The sequence below is a fragment of the Empidonax traillii genome, unplaced genomic scaffold (genome assembly GCF_003031625.1).
Source record: "Empidonax traillii isolate 1590-97213 ecotype Southwest subspecies unplaced genomic scaffold, ASM303162v1 scaffold685:size505991, whole genome shotgun sequence".
Classification (NCBI taxonomy): Eukaryota; Metazoa; Chordata; class Aves; order Passeriformes; family Tyrannidae; genus Empidonax; species Empidonax traillii.
This window is the reverse complement of record NW_020955878.1, coordinates 60122-81088: the sequence shown is the minus strand read 5'-3', so window position 1 is coordinate 81088 and position 20967 is coordinate 60122. Positions and strand designations below refer to the sequence as shown.

The 20967-nt window shown below is 40.6% G+C and overlaps 1 protein-coding gene across 2 annotated transcripts; it reads right to left on the bottom strand.

Annotated features, from left to right (window-relative positions):
- Window positions 1-9353: 9353 nt before the first annotated feature.
- DHRS7C (dehydrogenase/reductase 7C) lies at window positions 9354-20698 on the bottom strand. 2 transcript variants are annotated; one of them, XM_027899711.1, is made up of 7 exons: window positions 20578-20698; window positions 18162-18317; window positions 13750-13862; window positions 12668-12878; window positions 12479-12571; window positions 10477-10632; window positions 9354-9973 (listed from the first exon to the last, which is right to left on the bottom strand). In XM_027899711.1, the coding sequence occupies exons 1-7, from the start codon at window positions 20600-20602 to the stop codon at window positions 9765-9767; spliced, it is 963 nt and encodes a 320-aa protein (XP_027755512.1). In that variant the 5' UTR covers window positions 20603-20698; the 3' UTR covers window positions 9354-9764. The 2 variants fall into 2 exon arrangements, with proteins under 2 accessions (XP_027755512.1, XP_027755513.1); XM_027899712.1 differs by lacking the exon at window positions 20578-20698 and adding an exon at window positions 18739-18951.
- Between the last annotated feature and the right edge of the window lie 269 nt (window positions 20699-20967).

The following is a 20967-nucleotide window of genomic DNA, read 5'->3' as shown; positions in this document are numbered from 1 at the left end:
TAGATCCAAATGAAACGGTATTAATGAATAAAACATATCAATGTGTAGTATTATTTATTTTTCTTAATGAATAAATGTTATTTCCATGGATGTTTCAAGGAAATCTTGATATTGGAAAAGGAGATTCAGGTGTCTCTTTTCAGAAAACAGCAGTGATGCAGGTCCCCCACTGCTCTGGTTTTTAAGCAGTGTCTAATGGTAATACAGATCATGTGTGTTTGTTAGAATTTCAGAGCACTAAGGATTCCACCCTAATTCTTTATTGAAATGACTGTAAAAAAATCTCATCCCAAAACCAATACTCACAAAGAGCAGGGCAGCAAATATGGTGACATATGGTGCACAGCTTGATGAATTTTTTTGTTATTAAAGGTGTAGTCTCAGTGGAGGAAGGAAAAGGAATATCTGTGGACTGCAGCTTATGATTCAAGTGTTTCACCATATGCATAGTAGATTTGCTGTGAAAGGAAGGCTAATAGAGGGAAGAGGCTTTCAATGTAAACACTGCTTATTCAAAACAGTTAGGAAGGCAAAGCAAAATCTGAAAGATACATTGTTGTAGACAGCACATAACTCACCTCGGAAATTCTCTACGAATCATTCTGGCAACAGTGTCAGAAAGAATCAAAGTTTGATTTGTGATTATTACAGATGAAGAATCTATAATCACATTAAAAATGGGAAAGTAGAAATTATTACAACCCTCATAGATGAGGAACACAGGCTGTTCCACTGTGAGGATCAATGTGGAACTTCCCTATGGAACTGAGACGTGTGCCTACTTTGCTGGATACCAGCTTTTCTTCATTTTTAGGTAAATACTCCTCTTAATGAGCCCATTAGGAAAACACACTCATGAACTCTTGCTCGCAGAGGTCCTAGTATACCAAGCAGCTCTGGGCTTTGGAAAAATCACTTTACATTTTTATTCAGGCAATAAATATAGTTTGAGCTTGTTACGCCAGCAGGATCCATAGCAGGTCAATTTATGGCCAGTGATAAGGTGGATACAGATAACAGAGAAGCACAATTAGCTCAAAAGGAAACTATTAGAGAGGTAAGAGAAGAAAATTGTTAGATAACAGCAGTCTCTGAAAGTGAGATCACAGAGCAACACATGAGCCTATCTCTTCAGAAGGGACATGGTGGGAAGCCCATAAAGGAGTGGCAGGCACTTGTGCCCAGCCTCCATCCACTATGTACTTGGCCCTGACTGTCCCTTGGCAGTGCAGTGACCTCAGGACTGGAAGTGTGGGGACAGGATGCCGGGAGGGGCCTCAGACACTGCTTGGATTGTTGCTTTCTGATGGTGCTTGCAATTTGTGCAAGTCCTGGCCTCTGCTTCAGTTCTTTTAGAAGCAAGTTCAAGGCTCCTCAGATTCAGGTTGCAGGAAGGAAAAACTCCCCATTAGGGAGTTTCATGCATTCATGCCACTAGTACTAGGGAGAGAACTATTTTTTGAATTGCAAAGTTAGGGCCCAGAGTGTCGCTCTGCCAAGGACAGGAACTTTGTTGAAGGCAGGCTCGGCATTGGAGGTGACACCTCAGTGGATCTTGTCCCCACCATCCACTGGAGCAACAGGCACTGCAGAGGTCCTAGCACAGACTCAGCTCCTGAGAAAGAATGCAAACCTCTGGGTCTAGGGTTGCCAGGAGTGTCTGGGGCCACTTGGAAACTCCTGAGGCCAGGAATGCTCGATCTTGTGGCTTCTGGCAAGAGGGGCATGACTGTTTCTCTAATGGTAAAATACTTTCCGTCTCTGGCAGCAGGCAAGAGGCTGTGAGCTGTGCCTGGGGAGCACTTGGAGCCAGCTGAGCCTGACACATGCAGCAGAATCAAGGAGCATGGCAAGTGCCAGCAGTAGGAAACTGTCTTTCAGGTCTTGGTACCTTGACTTGATATCCAGGGATGTTTGCTGTTTGTCTGGGGCTTAGATCTGAGGTATTGCAGGTGGACTGCTGAAGCCAGTCCAGCCCTTAGACTGCAATTCCATGCTGATTATCCATGTGAACAACAATGGTAATGTCCAGGAGACACTGACCAAGGGAAGAGTACCTCTGTGATTCTGAGGGTGAAGGTGTAGGACATTAGGACCAAGGTGGTGTTCTCATTGATCCTGAGAGAACAAGGCTTGGAAGTAGGGCATGGAACATGTGGGTCAACACTCGATTTTTTTGGTGACAGGACTTTGACAACTGTAGATCTCTCTGAGAGGATGAGGAACAGCTGGGGAGAAAGAGGGTCCACTTGGCAAAGCGGGCCAAAATGTTGAAAAATACTTTAAGAATGCTTTAGGAATAACAGAGAAGTGAGATTTTGTCATGAAGTTTACAGTGGTGGAAAGCAAAAGGTGCAAGGTGACACAAAAAAAATGAGATCTCAGGTATGATAAAATAAGGCAAAGACAGCCCTACCCCCTAAGCATATGTACACAAATACAGCCAGCCTGGGAAACAAGTGAGAACTAATCTCCACTGAGCCAATGAGCTGCAGTACCCTTAGAACAAGAGATGTGGTTGCACAGTTGGGCTGCTGCAGATCAATTCAGTGGAGATGGACTTGAGGATTTTATTGAACAGTGATCACAACAAGCTGTAAATACAACTGGAAGAAAGAAAACCAACAGCATCTTGGGCTGTATTAACAGCAACACACCTAGTAGATTCAGAGAAGTGATTTGTTAAATGACATACAGAATCCAGTTTTGGGCTCCACAAAGGAAAAACAGGAACAAAGTGCATGAAGTTCAGCAGATGATCACAAAGATGACGGAGAGCTCTGGAGCATATGCGCTATGAGAAGAGGCAAAGGCTTTTTTTCTGCCTGCAGAGACTTCAGAGAGACCTGAAGCTGTACAGTGTCAGGCAGGTTTCCAGTTTCTACAAGAAAGTTGTTTATTACATGGAGCCAGGCTTTTCACACTGGTGCCCTGTAGGAGAATGAGAGACACTGGGCATGGATTGAGCTGAGAGAGACTTGAACTGGATACAAGGACAAGCTTTCCCATTGTGGGGACTTGTCAGGCAGTGAAACAGGCTACCCAGAAGAGGCTGTGCAGCTTTCCTACTTGGAGGTTTTCAAGACCAGACTAAGTAAAGCTCTGAGCAATCTGGTCTTACCTCACAGATGACAGGGGGGTGAACAAAAGCTTCCTGAAGTACTATTCTACTTGTGTTATCCCACAATCCTGCCCCCGCTGCCTCCCAAAACTCAAATCCCTAGGGGCATTGAAGTGATTTGACCCTGGCCAGATGCCGAGCACCCACTAAAGTCGCTCTTTCACTCTCCCTCTGCAACTGGACAGAGGGAGAAAACAAACAAACAAACAAAAAAAACAGCCAAGGATTCCTGTATGTAGAGATTAGAGCTGGGAGAGGTCACTTACAGATTAACCTTCACAGGGAAAACAGACTCAGTGTAGGGATAGAGCTTAAATTTATTACTAACAGGATAAGAGCCAAGAGTAAGAAATAAAACAGTCTTAAAAACATTTTCCCCCCACCCTTCCTTCCTTCCATGTTCTCCCTCCTCCCCCCTAGCAGTGCAGGGGGATGGGGAAGGGGGGTTGCAGTCAGTTGTTTTCCATGGGGTGCAGTCAGATCTCTGCACCCTGATGGTCCTTCATGGGCTGTGGGGGGGACAAACCTGCTTCACCATGGTCTGCACCACGGGCTACAGGGGGGTCACAGCTCTGAGTCCTTTCCCTGTTCCTGTGGGGTCCCTCCCACGGGAGACAGTCCTGGATGGATCTCTCCAGTGAGTCCATCTCTTGGGCAGCAGTTCTTCCCACCCTGCTGTCCCGTGGGTCCCTCCTCCACGGGGTCAGTCCTTCAGGGATGAGCTGACCCGGCATGGGTCCCCCACAGGGGCCACGAGTCCTGCTGGGAAAAACCTGCTCCAGCCTGGGCTTCCCTCTGCACGGGCTGCAGGTCCCTGCCAGGACCTGCTCCATGCTGGGCCTGCCCCGGGGTCACAGCCTCCTTCCTGCATCCCCCTGCTCTAGCGTGGGAGCCTCCAGGGGCTGCAGGGACCTCAGCTCTGAGTCTTTCTCCTGCTCCCAGGGGAGGGGGAGCTCCTTCCCCTTCTTCTGCACTGACCTTGGTGTCTGTCTTGTTATCCCATGTTCTCACATGTTCTCTTCCCAGGCTGGAATTTCTTCTGTCCAACACTCCTCTGTTCTTAAATATGTTATCATAGGGCTGTTACATTTACTTCTAATTCGCCCAGCCTTGGCCAGCGGCAGGGAGTCTGTCCTGGAGCAGCTGGCATTGGCTCCACGGGGCAGGGGAAGCTTCTGGCAGTTTCCAACAGAAGCCACCCCTATAGCCCAACCGCTACCAAAACCCACCCACAGAAACCCATGAGAGGGATGTATTGGGACACACACATAGGCCTGAAGGTTTTCATCCTTTCTGATGGGGAATAACTGCCTCAGCTACACTGGTGTGAGAGGTAGCTGCCATGTCTTAGAAGGGGCCATAAACCATCAAGGACACCCAAGGTGCCCCCAGACTCATTTCTGAGGCTTTCCACCAGAGGACTGCAGGCACTGCACAGTGTTATATCAGACAGTGCAAAACTCCCTCCAGGGGAGTACCTGTCCATTCTCACCTGAACCTAAACATTAACCCATTGAACCTTTGGTTTCATGGGACCCCAGCCCTGATGGATCAAGACTGTGACCATCACCTTCACCAACAGGCATTGAAATTTGTCCACGGGTGGTGATATCTTTCCTCTCTACTATCTAATCTTATCCTTTCTTTCTATTTTCTTAAGTGGTATTTTTATACTTTTATATTGCTACATTTCTATAGGTAATAACAAAAATAGCTACATAACTCCTTTCCATTGCAATTAAATTGTTCCAAAATAAACCTACTGTATATATATATATATATATATATATATATATATATATATATATATATATATATGATTTATGCCTAATTTGACTGCAGTTTCATTATTTTCAGTGGTTTCAGCATTTGGTATTTATCCAAGTTTTCCCATCCAGTGGGAAAACTGACAGAATCACACTCTCTGGCTGAGCAAGTATCAAAACTATTTTGGCTGGAAACCCACTACAAGACTCACCTATACCTATAGACTCACAATAAAAGAATAATTTAAATTGTAAGTTTGTTGTGAGAAGTATGTCATGAGGTTTGTGTCTGGTCCAACCTTCCCTCTGAAAGCCAGGCCAATAATGTTGTTCAGAGACTTAGTTGAATTTTGAATATATTGAGGAAATGAGATTTCCTGACCCTGTTGGCAACCTGTCCCAGTGCTTCAGAGCTGCAACTGTAGAAAAAGCATTCCTAACATCAAATCAGAGTGCCATGTCCTTCAATTTGTGTCCATTACCTTTTTTTCTTCTACTGTGCACATTTGAGAAGTATCTGGCTCCATCTTCTCTATACCAACCCACCAGGCAGCAGCAGACAGCAATAATATTTCCCTTTTCATCTTTAGAAAAGTTTGTCTTTATTCATTACAGTGTTCTGAAACTGCCACCTTCCGTTCGTCTCCAGCAGTTGCTAGAGAGTTTGGTATTTACTTTGGTAGAAGCAGTTTCAATCCCTTGACCAGAACACAAGACCTTGATTCCTTCCCCTACTTTCACATATTTCTTTGTGATGGAGATGTTTCTAACATCTTCACTGATATAGGAATTATTCCTGATTCCATCTGACTTTCTGCTTCTTGCACTTGTAATATATCCCTTTTCACAATACATTTTTACTCACCTCATGTTGTTTCTGGGAGTCACTGAGGAACTTCCACCTCATCCAGGAACATACTTAGTTAGTGCCTACAAGTCCTTTAAAGGATCTAATTTAAGTAAGCACCTCATTTTTTTCTTACCCTGCAGTTTACTAACACAGATGGCCAGCCTCTGTCATATGCTGTTTCTTCAGGATTTTTCTTACAGTGTGTTGCACTCTTATAAAGTGCTCAGTGTGGACAAGGGCTTTTAAATAATTGTCCAATAGGACCCCATCCAGATCAATTCTTAAATCTCAGACTGTCTGTTTTTCTCACATACTACCCATTCAAGAAGACATGTCTTCTGCTGAATGTCTGGTAAATGAAGTCATATGATGAAATGCAAGACTTCTTATCCCTATTTGTAATCCAGTGTTTTGTATTTTGGCCCTTATTTTAACTTTTGACTCCCAGTAAGTCCTGGAACCATATGATTTGAAGGCAGGTTAAAAACTGTGGCACATTTATTCCGATTCTTTAGACCCAATCAGTCTTGATGAATGTGGCATCTCAGTAAACTTCAGATACCTGTGGCACAGGTACATAGAGCTACACTTGTATTGGCACTTCTGCGATGCAATTCCTATTATCCTGAGCAGTAAGTTAGACAAATCAGACTGTAGACACCTGTTTCTTTCCACCACTTAAGAAGGGGGTCTGGGAGATCATCCTTAAGTGGGCTATATCTAGGACAGATGTCTAAAATTAAACAAGAATCTCCTCAGTTTTAAATTCTTCCTTACCTCAAGGGTCCTTATGTCTAGAAATGCCTCACAATGTCAATTTTCTTGAACAACAAAAGTAACAGTTGATTTTAGCACAAACCCCTGTAAATTTAAAATAGTGCAACTTCAGATCACACTGAAAGAAAACAATGTGCCCTTTGGGCATGTGAGCTTAAAAAATTAATTAAAGGAGCTATAGCTGATTATCTTTCTCCTATGACCTACAACTAAATCTGTGGGTCTAGTTCTGTCCTCATTTATAAAAGTTAGTAATATTAAGGAATCTACATAGATTAAAATACAGTTGAGTGAGGCTCATAGAAAATACCTCTTACTGAACTTATAATATTTCTATTTGTTATCATAATATTTTTATATACAACAGAGATCCACAGGTGAGACAGCAAAACTGAGATAGACAAACGGAATAGAAAAGTTCAAATTAAATAATTTATTTATCTAGAGGGGAAAAAATACTGCTTCTGAAATACCAGTGGAGAAACACTGTTCTCAAGATGAGAAAAAAAACATCTAATAAGAGAAAAGTGTGACCTGTTTAAAAGGTCATCTAATCCTTCTTTTCCTCTAGGCAGGATAAACTAAAGCTACATTGGTTTTTTACAGATGTTTCATTAATCTCTTCTTTAAAGCTTCCAAAGACAGGCATTTGAAAATTTCTGTGTCAATTTATCCTTTGTACTTAACTATTCTTAGTTGAAAATTCTGTCCCTGTAAATCTCCTTTGCAGTAATTTTAGCACATTGTCCTCCTCCAGCAAAATGTTTAATTCTATCTTCTTGGCAGTACATTTTAGGAATTCGAAAACCATTAAGATATATCTTCCTTCTACTTTCTAGATTAAAACACAACTGTTCCATGCAAATTTCGTGATGGGTCACCTTTGTCACTCTCATTGCTTTTTACTGTGGCTCCTTGAACTGTTCAAATTTTTTAAGTAAGTGAAATTACATGAAGAATTTCTGCTGATATCTAGAACATGCAAAATGGAGCAGAAGGATTATTCAGCTTATTTTAACATGTAATCCACTTGTTTCTACAACAAAGCAAGAAAATAATAGAAATCAAGGAAATCAGAGAATGGTTTGGGTTGCAAGGGACCTTAAAGACCATCTTGTTCCAACCCCTTCCATGGGCAGGGACACCCCAACCTAGCCTTGAACACTTCCAGGGATGAGGCAGCCACAAAAAGCGTTGATTCATGTTTAGCTGTGATGTCCTATGATTCATGATCCTTTTCTGATTAAATTACCCAGTTATTCTATATTTGGGTTTTGTGGAATTGTGAAGGGCTTGGCTTTTGCTGAGGTACAGACACAGGTAAAACTGAGACCACAGCAAATGCCCATTTGTTTGAAGGAGTAGAGTTCTGGTGAGGAGCTAGAAAATTTTTTAAAAAGTCATTGTTTGACTTCCTAGTTGGGGTATAGTCATTCACATAACAATAAAACCCCAGTGCTATAACAGAAAAGAGACGAAACTCGAACTGATACTGCAGGAACTGTCTCCTCCCCACTGGTCAACCACCTCACTGAGTCTGGTTTCTCCAAGTCAGAGCAAATGAGTTAGAGATACAGCAAAAAAAGTTAATATCCCCACAAAATGATAGCCATATATTTCCTTGCCCTCAGAATTCCTTTCATGTTTGGAGACTCTGCTGATGAATGAGGTATAAAAGTGATCTGCTGTTGAAAGTTACATGAGCAATGGGACTTGTAGCAGCAAGAGCACTTTGGTTCCATGGTTCCAGAGTAGCTATTTCCTTTGTAGGTATTCTGCAAACAAGGCACTTTGACAGGACAAAATGTAAGTGGTCATGACCTCTTTGAGTACTGATGGCACAAGAAAGGGAATGTAGCAGTTATTAATATAATAAATAAATAAGTCCCCTAGGGACCATGGTGAACACCAGTGTGGTGAGTAATGAATGTTCCTTTATTCAAATAGTCACAGCTTTAAATAGTAGTTTCAAATGATTCCCACGTCACACAGGTAACTTCCTAAGCCAATCCCATACAAGCATTCCAGTGAGCATGTGCAACAGAGTCTTAGAACTACAATTCCCAGAATGCCTCAGCAGCACCTGGTATAGCCACACTCCACAAGGGAGACGGAAGGTTTGGGATACAGAATTTAAGCCCTTAGATGTAAAAACTGAAGATCAGGACACCCTCGCATTAGCTTTATTTATATTCTTATTCAGCCCCCCAGGATGAGACAAGAGGCAGAGCAAGGCCTCAGCATGAACTGGGAAAATGTGATGCGAAGAGGAGCCTAGAATGAGTAGGAGTGAAAGAATTTTGGAAATATATGGAATTTAGGCAATCGACATGAACAATGGCCATGTTTTTGCTGGACATGATGATTAATGGCAGAGTCAACAAGGAAACTCAATGATCAGGAGCAGTCAGAGAAGTCAGAAAAATGTCTCAAAAGAGGGAATTTGCATAAGACATGCAAAAGAAGAAAAGAAGTGAAAAACCCAGGAAGTATCTGTATGCTTGTCTGTGAATCCAAATTGTTTATTTATTTTGAATGCTGCATGCAGCTCTGGGCTGCTCATCTTAAAAAAACTAAAACAGAAACAAAAACGAAAACCAAATTGTAAGCCAAAAATTATAAAGAAGGATAATTTAGACTTCTCTCAAAGAGAGAGTGAATAGTTTACAGGGTTCTCCAATTTGGAAAACAGGCAACTGCATGGAGTGTATGATCAGCATGAATGATTGGGCTTGAATGACTTGAGTACCATTATTTTGTGTCTCTCACACTAAAAGAAGTAGGAGATATCAGAGAATATTACCTGACATCAGGCTTAAAATAAATGAAAATAAAATTCCAGAAAGCTTATCTGAGGAACACTCTGAGCCAGGCTTTAACTGCGTTTTCCATTGGTTTTTACTCCTCTCTCTCGCACATATCCCTGCTTCCCCATCTCTTTGTTCCTGTAAGTTCCCATCATTTCTAGCACTAACAGATTTTTCTGGTGATTTATTGCATGTCCCCAAACTTTGACTTAGATTGGGAATCACTGTATTATACAGTGACAGAGTTCCTAGTAGGGCTTTTCCCATACTGTTCTACTGTAAAAAATGACATCTCATATTCCCTAAATCCAGAAGAGTAGAAGTTCCATGAATGAATGTCAGTGGTAGTAGCTTTATTCTACCCACAGCAAGCAGCAGAAATCACTGAAATTTGAAACAAACTTTTTTTTCAAGTCAAACCCAGTGAAAATAACTGAACAAAATCATTTTTCCTCCTCTGTCTTTAACTTTTCCCTAATACCTGAGGCAACAATGGCAAAAAACAGCTCAGGGAAGAAGGTTCGAATGTACACTGCTGCTCTGGGGATAGGGTTGGCCATAAGCACCTCCTGCTTCTTCCTGCTCACTGTGCGCAAGACTTCCTCTGCTACCTCCACTGGGTGTACACCATATGCCACCTTCCTGAAAAAGACTGTAAATCTTTTTTAGAGAGGAGTGACAGCTACAGACAGGCAGACAAACAGACAGACAGGTACTCTGAGGGAATGGTGGTGAAGACACACAACTAGCGCATCAGTCAAATCAGTTGAATTCCTACATACTTTTAAGCCCTTATCCATTCCATTCTCTTTATCGATACATCCCTATGATTTTTTTACAATTTTGATGTAAAATCTTGACAGTCCCTAAGAGAAGGAACAACCTGAGTGCAGTGGAACCTCTGGACCTTTCATGCTCTCCTCCATCTCCATTCTTGATGCCCTAGCATATTTATTTTCTCACATAATGTTGTTTCTTTCCACGTTCCTTCTCTTTTCACCAGGCTCATATTCCCTTTCTAATATCTCTTTTCTTTTGCTACCCATACCATTCGTCCTTTCTGTTATTTCCATTATTTTTCCTATGCTCGTGTCTTCACCCTGAAAAAGCTTCCATTGTGCTACATGGGCCCCATCTTCATCCATCAAAACTTACATTTCCAAATAGACGCCTCCCAGTTGCCAGGTGCTGGTTGGCGATGGTATGAACAGATGAAGGTTGGATTCACAGTGCTGACAGAAATATCAAATTCTTCCATTTCAGCTCTAAGACAATCAAAAAAACCTACAGCAGCATGCTTGGAGGCAGCATCTAAAAGAAAAAAGCCCATATATACATGTTTAGAGATATGATGGCATGGATGTAGATGTATGATAGTGCTCCGTAAGACACCAAGGTTTGAGAAAATGACCATGGAATGATTAGTCAAAAGGCAAAAGAACAATGGATTATTTCACCCAGTGAAATTATAATAGGAGACATATTCAAAACAAGCAATAAGAAATTATTTATATAGGACAATTGTGCATGAGGTATACAGGCAGTCTCCTGGACATGTCCAGCATTTCCCGGTCAGAAATAGTCCTGGATTTGGAAAAATCCTGTGTTAGAGAATAATACTTATAGCATCTTTAAAGTTCAAAAATGTGTTTGGTGAATGGAGCTGTCCCTGAGATGAGTCCCTACACACTCTGTTTCTGCAGTTTTTAACACATCCATAAAATGCAGTTAAATACATGTGCATTGCTGGAATGCAGGAGTACTAACTAATTGTTTTGTACACTAACTGGGACTTTGCCCTGCAGCAGCAATCCAAGCTACTTTTAACATTAAAGTGAAAGTAACTGAATGTCAAGACTTTTAAAATCTGCTTTTAGTGCCTTTTTATTGAGGATGGTATTAAAGCAAGATGACAGTATATGAACCTTGACCAACAAACGGAACTCTGTGTTCAGTGCAGCAGAGCTGCATTCACCTGTTTTTTGACTCAATTTACAATGAAAATCCACCTGTGCATAATATAATCTAAGCAATGGCAGAGGGGCTCTGGGAATGGAGAGATGCTTCTCCATTAATTTATTTCGACATTCTTTCTTCTGGCAGCTTCATTTCATGCAAGATAATATTAGTAGGGGCATTGTAAAAACTCTCTCTGATGGTTCTTCTGCTTCTCATGGTTTTATATACAAATAGCGTATCTTGACACAGTTATCTGTATCCTAGATGGAAACCATTCCAGATGTCACATCAATGTGTTGTTTCTTTTTTGAGTCTTTTTTGTACTCTTTATACTTTTTCTGAGATGGGACACCAAAACTGCACACAATGTTCAAGATATGGGCATTGCACAGATTTATGCATAAATGTACAAAGCCATAAAGATGGGTTTTACTTTATTTTGTCTACTGCTTTCCTTACAGTTTCTATCACTGTAATTTGCTTTCATGGAACAAAAGGTCACAATCTTGAGGTCTTGCAGACCTTTTAATTCAGAGTTCATCATTCACTCTGACCTCTTGTCAAGTTAAAAATTTCTATTTACATCCATCCCAAGTTTAAAATGTCTATTTATATCTACCCTATATTTTCTGCCCACTAACTTTTTATTTTATTCATGCAAAGACCTTTCATCATAATTCAGGACAGCCTATTTTCCTTAGAGCTTTGGATGAAAGACCACCTTGAAAAATTTCTAGAAATTCAAGCAGAATACAATTACTACGTCTCCTTTTAAACTCCCACGCATAAATACATTAAAAGCATGAGGCTTCCTTTGCAGAGCAGCAGCTTGTATCTACCCATATTTTATATTTATACACTGCACTTCATGATGGCTTCTACCAATATGACCAAATATAGATGTAGATATATATTCTATCTATGCAATATATATTTATATATATATTATATTTAAAAAAAATTTCTGTCACATTTGATATCCTTTTATCCTCAAGTACTTTAGGCAGTAGCTACATTTCAAAGGTATTATTTTAACTATTTGTTGCTGACTTTCACTTCTTCAAAAAAATTTCAGCCAAATATTGTATTAGTAGGCTACTGAATTAGGGTGCAAATTAGCACTTTTGATAACCTGTTATCAGTATCATGGACTACTCACAACCTATGCATTACAATGTTTTTGCTATGCATAACTTACAGGCTGCACGAAATGGGATTCCTATTTTCCCTTGAATGCTATTAATGAGAACAATTTGGCCAGTTCTTCTTGAGATCATGTTGGGAAGAATGGCTGCAAAAAGAGAAATACAAGAAAAACTGCATAAGTAAAACAGTTTAGTGTATTTAGTGAAAGGAGTGACAGCTGAATTGTAGATATCACAACTACCTTTGGTTAATGTTATAGGTCCAAAATAGTTGGCATCCATTATCTTTTTATCAAGTTCCAGTGAAATGCTCTGCACTGCTCCTTTCACCTTCATACTTGCATTGTTGATTAGTATATCCACACAGCCATAGCAATTCAGGATTTCCTTGGCTACATCTCGAATGCAGTTTATGTCTGAGATATCCAGAAGTATGAGCTTTGGCGCATATGTCTAATAAAGAAAAGACTCATAGCAATGATAATTGTTATCTAAAAAATTTATTTCTATTTACTTGTCTTGTAAATTTAATTTATCTTGACATTTGAATAAAGTGTTTTTATTATTCTCACATAAACTTAGGGGTTTTTTCTAACCCCCTCTAGAAAGAAGGTAGTTCAGCAATGAGAGCTGGCATTGCTCAGCCTGGAGAAAGCTCTGGCAAGACCTTCAAGCCCCTTCCAGTGCCTAATGGAGCTCCAAGAGAGATCTGGAGAGGGACTTTGGACAAGAGCCTGCAGTGACAGGACAGGCGAAAATGGCTTCCCACTGCCAGAGGGCAGGATTAGGTGGGATACTGGGAAGAAATTCCTCCCTGTGAGAGTGTCGTGGCCCTGGCACAGGTTGCCCAGAGAAGCTGTGGCTGTCCCATTCCTGGAAGTGTTCTAGCTGTGATTTCTTCCAAAGAGGGGGAGAAACTAAAAATTATTTTGATCTTTAGACCTGTCTCCCAGTCCTTGAGCACATGAATTACAGGAAAATTTAATGACATTTCCTATACAAATGAAGCACTTGGATCCCTTTCACTCAAATTATCAGGCTAATTTCTCTGCTGAAGATTTCTGTCTGGGTGGTTTATTCAGAATGCAGGAGTGCTCAGATGATTTACAGGAATTGCTTTGGATTAGCTCAAGGATTTTGACATTGTGCTCTGAAGACCTTGAGGTGTTTCTTTCTCTGTCTCTCTGGGCTCTGTTTGGTGTATTACCTGGGTGACCAAAGTCACCATTAACAGTGAATCATGCTTCTTGTACCTTGTTTTGTATGGTCTAAAAGCACACTGTGTACCTGAACAAGGTCTTTACCTCAGGCTATGAATACATACCATGCTTGGGTCTGTCACGCTAATTAAGGCATCATACAAGGCTTCTAACTTTTCCCATGTCCTGCCACACAACACAAGCCTTGCTCCTCCTGAGTGAAACACACGAGAACATTCTAGGAGAGAAATACATTCAAAAGAAATAATTACAATAATGACAATTTGATTTTGTTTATTTTGCTTGAAATGGGATGCTGTTTTTGCTAATGATGTTGAATCCATGCTTTAAAATTAATTAATTTTGAGAGAATATATTTGTATAAAAAAGAAGAAAGCACTGAAATTTAATATGTGAATAATAAATTCTAATTCAGTGTAGTCTTATAATGCACAATTAATGGTACAGCACAATGGCACTGTTTAGTAATGGGATTTAATAACAAAGTAATCGAGAAAAGAACAATATGTCAGTTAATGAATAATGCATTTGAGTTGGAAAAAATTTTCTGAATATATTTCACAGACTTTTGCTATAAATAAAACTGCATACAAAACCACCCAAGGTTGTTACAATGCAAACTGCATCTTTCGCAAACCTTCATGTGTGATGCACTATAAAGAAGCGAACAAACCTCAATAAACAGTAACGCTAGCTCTGTATTACCCTCACAAAACTCTTGGCAACATGGAGCTCATCTACAAGTTTGATAAAGAGCAGTACAGATTAACTCACCACCCATTGGTGCACAGGTGGAACACCCCTTTCTCCTACAGACCCTTCCCTCCAGATATAACCTACCCCAAGAGCTTTATCTCCTGAGTACTAAACCTTCTCAGTAATCAGCAGAGGCATCAGGCATCAGCTTTCTCAAGCTGCATTCCCCACATCCTTCCTAAAAAGGGAACTGGAAAGTTTCTGGGAACGCTGTGGCTGGCACTGCATTTTCTTCATTCAGACACATTCTGAGCTAGGGATTTACCCCAAGCTAGGTCTCTGGGGAAGATTCTTATCCCTTTTTCATACAAGTGAACTACGACTGTGGTGTTGTGAAAGTGGGGACTCTCATAACAAATGGAACTGGCAGTCAGTGTTACCCATCATCCTCTCTCAGCACAAGACTGCAGCCAACTCATTAGTGCAGGTCTTCATGGGGGTGTATGACCAGTTCAAGTCAAATTATGAAATACAAGGCTGGAGCACTTTAACAACTTCTGTCTGGTCTATTTTCTTCTCTTGGTGGTCTTGAGGGAGAATACATTCCTCACCATCCTGTCAGTTTGACCAAAACCAGGCATTTAAAAATGTGGAGCATAGATACCTCATGGGAAACTTTGAGGAATTCATTGTTAGTTGTATCCCTCGGGCAGCTGTAGGCTGCTACAGTGACACAGCTGCACGGAAACAGTCCAGGAATCCATCAAGGCTGTCCTCCTCGCCAAGAAAAGTACACATTTGCCTGCCTTTTATTTCTCAGAATACATAACGTTCCACAAATAGGCCTGGGGATACAGCTGATGATGTGTCCAAGGTGCCCCAAAGCAGAGGTCTGCTTTGCATGCAGCCAGAGAGTTAGCTGACAATGGATTATGTGTATTTTATGATTGAAAATCAAGAGTTATTTTTCCTGATTAGGTCTTCCAAAAAGCTCTCAGCCTTGGAGCTCTCATGTTTGGTCTCCAAATCTGTAAGATAGCTACGTAGCATTGGAAGAAAATGAATATGGTCTTACGATGCCTTTCAGGCTATTTGTTTTGTCTCAGCTCATATGGCCTTTGTTGACAACAGAACAACCCCAGTGCTATGGTTTGCTGTCCTCCAAGAAGCATTTTCTTCATATTTCAATATTCACAGGAAGTCCAGTTATGCTTATCTACCAATTAAGATTTCTTAAACGCTCATGTTAGACTCTTAATATCTGTATGGAAGTGTTTATGGATCAATCTTGTATTTTTGCAAAGCTGTGCAGCTGGAGGCTTTTATTTAAGCAATCTTTTTCATTATTTACAACAGTAATTTTACAAATGTCTTTTATTTTCTTTCTTTTCTAGTGCAGAAAAAGTTTTGATTTAAAGCCCAAAAGATTATTTGTCAGTACAACTATACCATTATTTTGCCTATAAACAGTAGTTGGGTCAATATTGTGAAAAAATGCAAAAAAGAGTACTGTGTGAACAGCAATAAAGGTGAAAAAGGGAAACTAATGATGTCCTCCTCTAGAAGCTTCCTGGACTTTTCTGAGTTACAGCAATCAGAAGAAACAGGAATTAAGTTTCAATAATAGCCATAAACCATTCAAAACATCTTTGATCATCATAGTTTGGGTTTGTTTTTTAACTTTGATGAATGTTGTCTTTATTTCAGAAATTCTGGCATGTAGGAAAAAGAATGTGGATGTTTCTTAAGAGCTCACATACAGAGCTACTGGCCACACAGCCAGTAAAGCCCTGGACAAATGGCCATCACATATGCATGATGGACTGCACAGTAAATTTTGCATTATTCATTCAAGCCTGTAAAAAAAAAAAAAAGCAAGACAGCTGGAGAAATGTGCAAAAAAGGTTCTTTATTCTTGGAAGGTTCCAAGATTTGTCTTGAAGCCACACCCAAACAGATCTAGCACCGGTGATATTTCTGCTCCAAGTGAGATTTTTATCTAGAAACCTAGACATCCTATAATTCTACAACACACCCAATCTCAACGGAAGTTCTCTGAATCATGCCTCTCCAGCAAGAATATTGAAATATAAATGTCCTGGTTCCTGCCAGAGTGGTGGTAACTTTTGCAGCAGCCAGGAGATGCACAGCAGGACCCTGGGGTTGTTTGATCCCACCCCAGCCCTGCACAGGGCAGGCGCATCTTTCCGGTTTGCTGACTGAGCAGTCAGGTGGCATCGGTTCTACATGGTGAGTCATTGGTGTGAATCATTTGCCTACCTTGTACCCTCTGTCATTGGTATTGTTGATGTTCATTTTCATATCTCATTGGTGTTTGCAGTAAATTGTTCTTATTTCAACCCATGATCTCTGCCTTTTGTGTCTCCTCTTCATTCCCCTCCGCAGGGGGATGGAGGGAGTGAGCAAGCAGCATGTGGTGTTTCAGTGAACACCAAATTGGGAAATACCATTCCTAAACCACAGCAATAATCAACCTGAGAAAATGCACATTAATATTATCTTCAACTGAACCTGAAATGTATCAGGTAAAGGGAATGACCAGGTAGGACGAGGAGGCCAGAATTATTTCATACCTTGTCCTAACAGCCTCCGTTGCAGATCTCTGCTCTGTTCTGCTAAGGACTAATTCTGCAGGAGCATTCCTTTTCCCCATCTATTCTCTGCTTGGGAGTGCAAAGGTTTTAACAGACAGTAAGTCTTCATTAAAAACACCAAAATATGTTTGCCTTATCAGGCACTTGAATCTGCTGCCCCTCAAGTGGAGCCTAGAGCAGGACTGCACATAAGCAATATATGACTTGGTACTTTTAATCAACAGCATCATGTAGGCAGGAAACAGAAGCCAAGAAGTATATCATAGACTCATATGGGTTGGAAAGGATCTTAAAGACCAAACAGTTTCAATCCCCTGCCATGGGCAGGGACACCTTCCACTAGCCCAGGTTGCTCCAAGCCCTGTCCAAGCTGGCTTTGGCACTTCCAGGGATGGGGCAGCCACAGCTTCTCTGGGCAATCTGGGCCAGGGCCTCACCAACCCTCACAGGGAAGGATTTCTTCCCAATATCCCATCTAATCCTGCTCTCTGTCAGTGGAAAGCCATTTTCACCTGTCCTGTCACTGCAGGCTCTTGTCCAAAGTCCCTCTCCAGATCTCTTGGGAGTCCCATTAGACACCAGAAGGGACTCAAAGGTCTTGCCAGAGCCACCCAGGCATTGAGCCATTTAAACAGAAAAACTATCTCATTCCCTTTCCTTCTGTTCTCTGAATTCACAATTACACATAACCAGGCTGCCCAGTTGGAAGTACTGGACGATGTCAAGGAAAGAGGAGTAACATGGGTGATAGAGGGGGCAGAGATACAAACAGCAACAGAGGGGTAAGCACTGCTGTTTACAGGGAGCAAGAAATTTTGAAGTCTTTAGGGCTGAAAAGAAACATGTGAAGAGTAAAATGACACCTGTTTATATGATTTGCCACTACTCTGCTGTGACAACCTATGTAATAAGATCTCATAGCAGCAACATGCTAAAAATAGCACTCAGTGTGCTTATAAAACCTCTCATTCTATTGAATTAAATAAATACAAAGCTCTGCAGTTCCTAGAAGTTTATCAACAGTTCCTGTGGCTGAGCCTAAAAATATAAATTTAAAAATCATAGTGTTTTTTCATAAATATATTTCCTAATTTCTCCTTCATTCAGTCAGTTATGAATATATACAAGGTAATGTGTGCATGTTATATCACCCAGGGTGTTTTTCTGGCTACTTCTGCTCTCTGAAAAGAAATGAGACAACTCACCCTTGCCTAGTCCAGAAATGGCATCCGTAATCACCACCACCTTGTTTTGCACCGCTGACTTGGACAAAAGCCACCTGACTGACTGGTAAATATAAATAATTCCACTGATCCCTAAGAGAAGCAATGGTAGAGCAAATACAGCAAGAATACCCATCTCTGTGGGAAACAAAAGACCATATGAGAGTACAGTAATCATAATACACATTCATTATTTTTCAAATATTCTTATCTAAAACCCCAATGTTTTCATATATAGAAAATACAGTGATCAGAACACCAAAGGCTTGAAGCAGTAGGTTGTTTTCCAATCAATGAATAGTATTATTATTTAATAGACAGGGTAATATTGTTTCTTTTTCTGTTTTTGTCATCTTTGTATGTACATATATGTGAACATTATATTATGCCTTAAGGCAAAACATAGGTTAAAAAATAACACTGAACTTTTAATTACAAACTTTTCATTATGTTGCTATTATTAGAAGACAGAGAAAAAGCTTTTAATCCAAATTTCAGGATAAAACTCACAATAGAAGTCTTTGCTGTTCTAAAAGATATAGAAAATATAATCACTTACTATGGCTATGAAGACTCCAGATAACAGATAAAGTATTCTACTGTATTTTTGTAAACCTTTGTATTACAGGTTTAATTAAGATCCTTTAGCAATTTCATAGAGCATTGATTTGTTGAGGCTGCTTGCCCTGAATGAGAATGGCTATATACAGCCCTGTGAGAGAGGCACAGCCAGAGTAAATATAGCATCCAGTGTGATCCAAATGCCTGACCTATCTGGTCCAGCAGCTTAGGCAGTGATATTAAAACTCTTATTACAGTATCAATTCAACTGGATAAAGAACAACCTCTCCTTCTGCCTTGCTTTTTGTTGTTAATAATAATGTTTTAATTTCTTGTGATTGGCCTTCAATTAACTTTAGACATCAAACCTTTGTGTAAAATCCATAACAATAGGTCTTCAAAACCAAGGAAAAGGTACCATAAAGAAGTTGCCACTTGCAATAACCATAGTTCAGCAATATGAATAATGTATGAATGTGTCAGGAAAAGGTCTTTGAGCAAGCTGACTTGGGAGACAGTGCATCATACAGAGCTGTTGCAGGCAGATGAATGCTGGAAAGCAGATGAATGCTGGAAAAAAGACGAGGTTGGCATCCTGTGCTGCCAGGGGCTACAGGCTGCTTTCCACTCTGGTATCTGCTAGACAGATCCGCCTCTTTCCCAGCAGTTTCAGGACCATACCAACTCTAGGTAGGTGATTTAACTTTTGCATTTCTGCAGAGAGACATTATCTGTTCATAGAATCACAGAATGATTTATATGGGAAGGGAATTTAAAGCGCTTCTTGCTCCACTCCCCTGCCATGGGCAAGGACACCTTCCACTAGACCAGGTTGCTCCAAATTCCATTCAAGCCCATACACGTTCAAGTTTCCAAGCCTTGAACACTTCTAGGGATGGAGCAGCCACAACCTCTTTGGGCAACCTGTGCCAGTGCCTCACCACCCTCTGAGTAAAGAACTTGCTCCTCACACCTAGTCTAAATCTCTCCTCTTTTAGTTTAAAACTGAAGCCCCTTGTCCTATCATTATCTGCACATTTAAAAAGTTGTTCCCCCTCTGCCCCTTCACATACCAGAAGGCCGCAATAGGGTGTCCCCAGAGCCCTCTCTTCTGGAGGCTGAACACTCATCCTATTTTCAGAGCAGAGGTGTTCCAGTCCTCAGAACAACGGTGTGGCCTCCTCTGGACTTCAACAGGGCCACATCCTTCTTGTGCTGATGATCTCAGACCTGGACTCCAGGGACGGTTACAGAAGGGCAGAGTAGCTGTGATTGTTAACCTGACAATCACACTTATGGGTTTACCTTTGAGGTTCTAGGGAGAACCATAAATCATCCCTGTTTTGTTTTTTCAAAAAATTATTTCACTGTCTTAAAACTGCAGTTCTGACAACCAGATTCACACTTCTGTTTGTGCTGTGTACCTGGTCATCTAAACGCTAATTTTCATCTCCAGTGAGAGAATGCAATTCTATAAATGATGAGTCATTGATGTTGGAGTGTTCTAACAAAGAACAAAGACTTTGTGGTTAGGTCTGCGGGTACCAGGACAGTGCTTGTTTTTGATGAGTGGGAATGGGTAGAAGGTTATTTAAGAGGATGTAGGAGGGGACTTTGAGACATAATTTGTGAACCTAACTTGCTCTAGAAGCTAATGATTTCAGGAAGCAAGATGTGTATTCTTGTCTGTGAAAGCTGATGTTGCCTGCCAAAGAACTCATGATTTAATGTTTAAGATTTCCAAACCACAGAATTGTATAGTGTGCCAACGCTTGAAACATGGCATGCATTTTTTTCTAGAAAAACTCCATCATGAATGACAGATATGAATAAAAACCTGTTTTCCAATAAAAAATGGTCATGGTGTCCTGTAATGTACATCAGTTTCTACAAGAAAATGTAAAAACATTAACTCAAATGAGCTGAGAAGTTGTGCCAAGCCACCTGCAGCGACAGCAAGGACATCTAATTTTCCATCATTCTTAAAGCTCCAGCTATCTTCTCTTACTTTTAAAGCATCAGCTTTTAATAAACAAATGTGCAGTTCCCTATCAACAACTGAGCTAGTTTGTTCCTTTAAGGGAACACGATGTGTTGTTTGATTAATTCATTCAGGGTTCTGGAAATACTTTTTTCTGGGAAGGTAAAACATTTAAAAAAAAAAAAAAAAAAAAAAAGCACACACTAAAGATACTTATATGAGTTCCAATACAGTGACTGCAATAAC

What these genes read in the sequence shown, in the direction of transcription:
- DHRS7C (XM_027899711.1), bottom strand. Translation starts at nt 20,602, where the DNA reads ATGACCATTTTTTATTGGAAAACAG. An exon ending in ACCTATAACATTAACCAAAG is followed by an intron (nt 12,572 to 12,667) that starts GTAGTTGTGATA and finishes CTCTTTTTGCAG; the next exon opens with CCATTCTTCCCAACATGATC. An exon ending in GGAGGCGTCTATTTGGAAAT is followed by an intron (nt 9,974 to 10,476) that starts GTAAGTTTTGAT and finishes AAAGATTTACAG; the next exon opens with TCTTTTTCAGGAAGGTGGCA.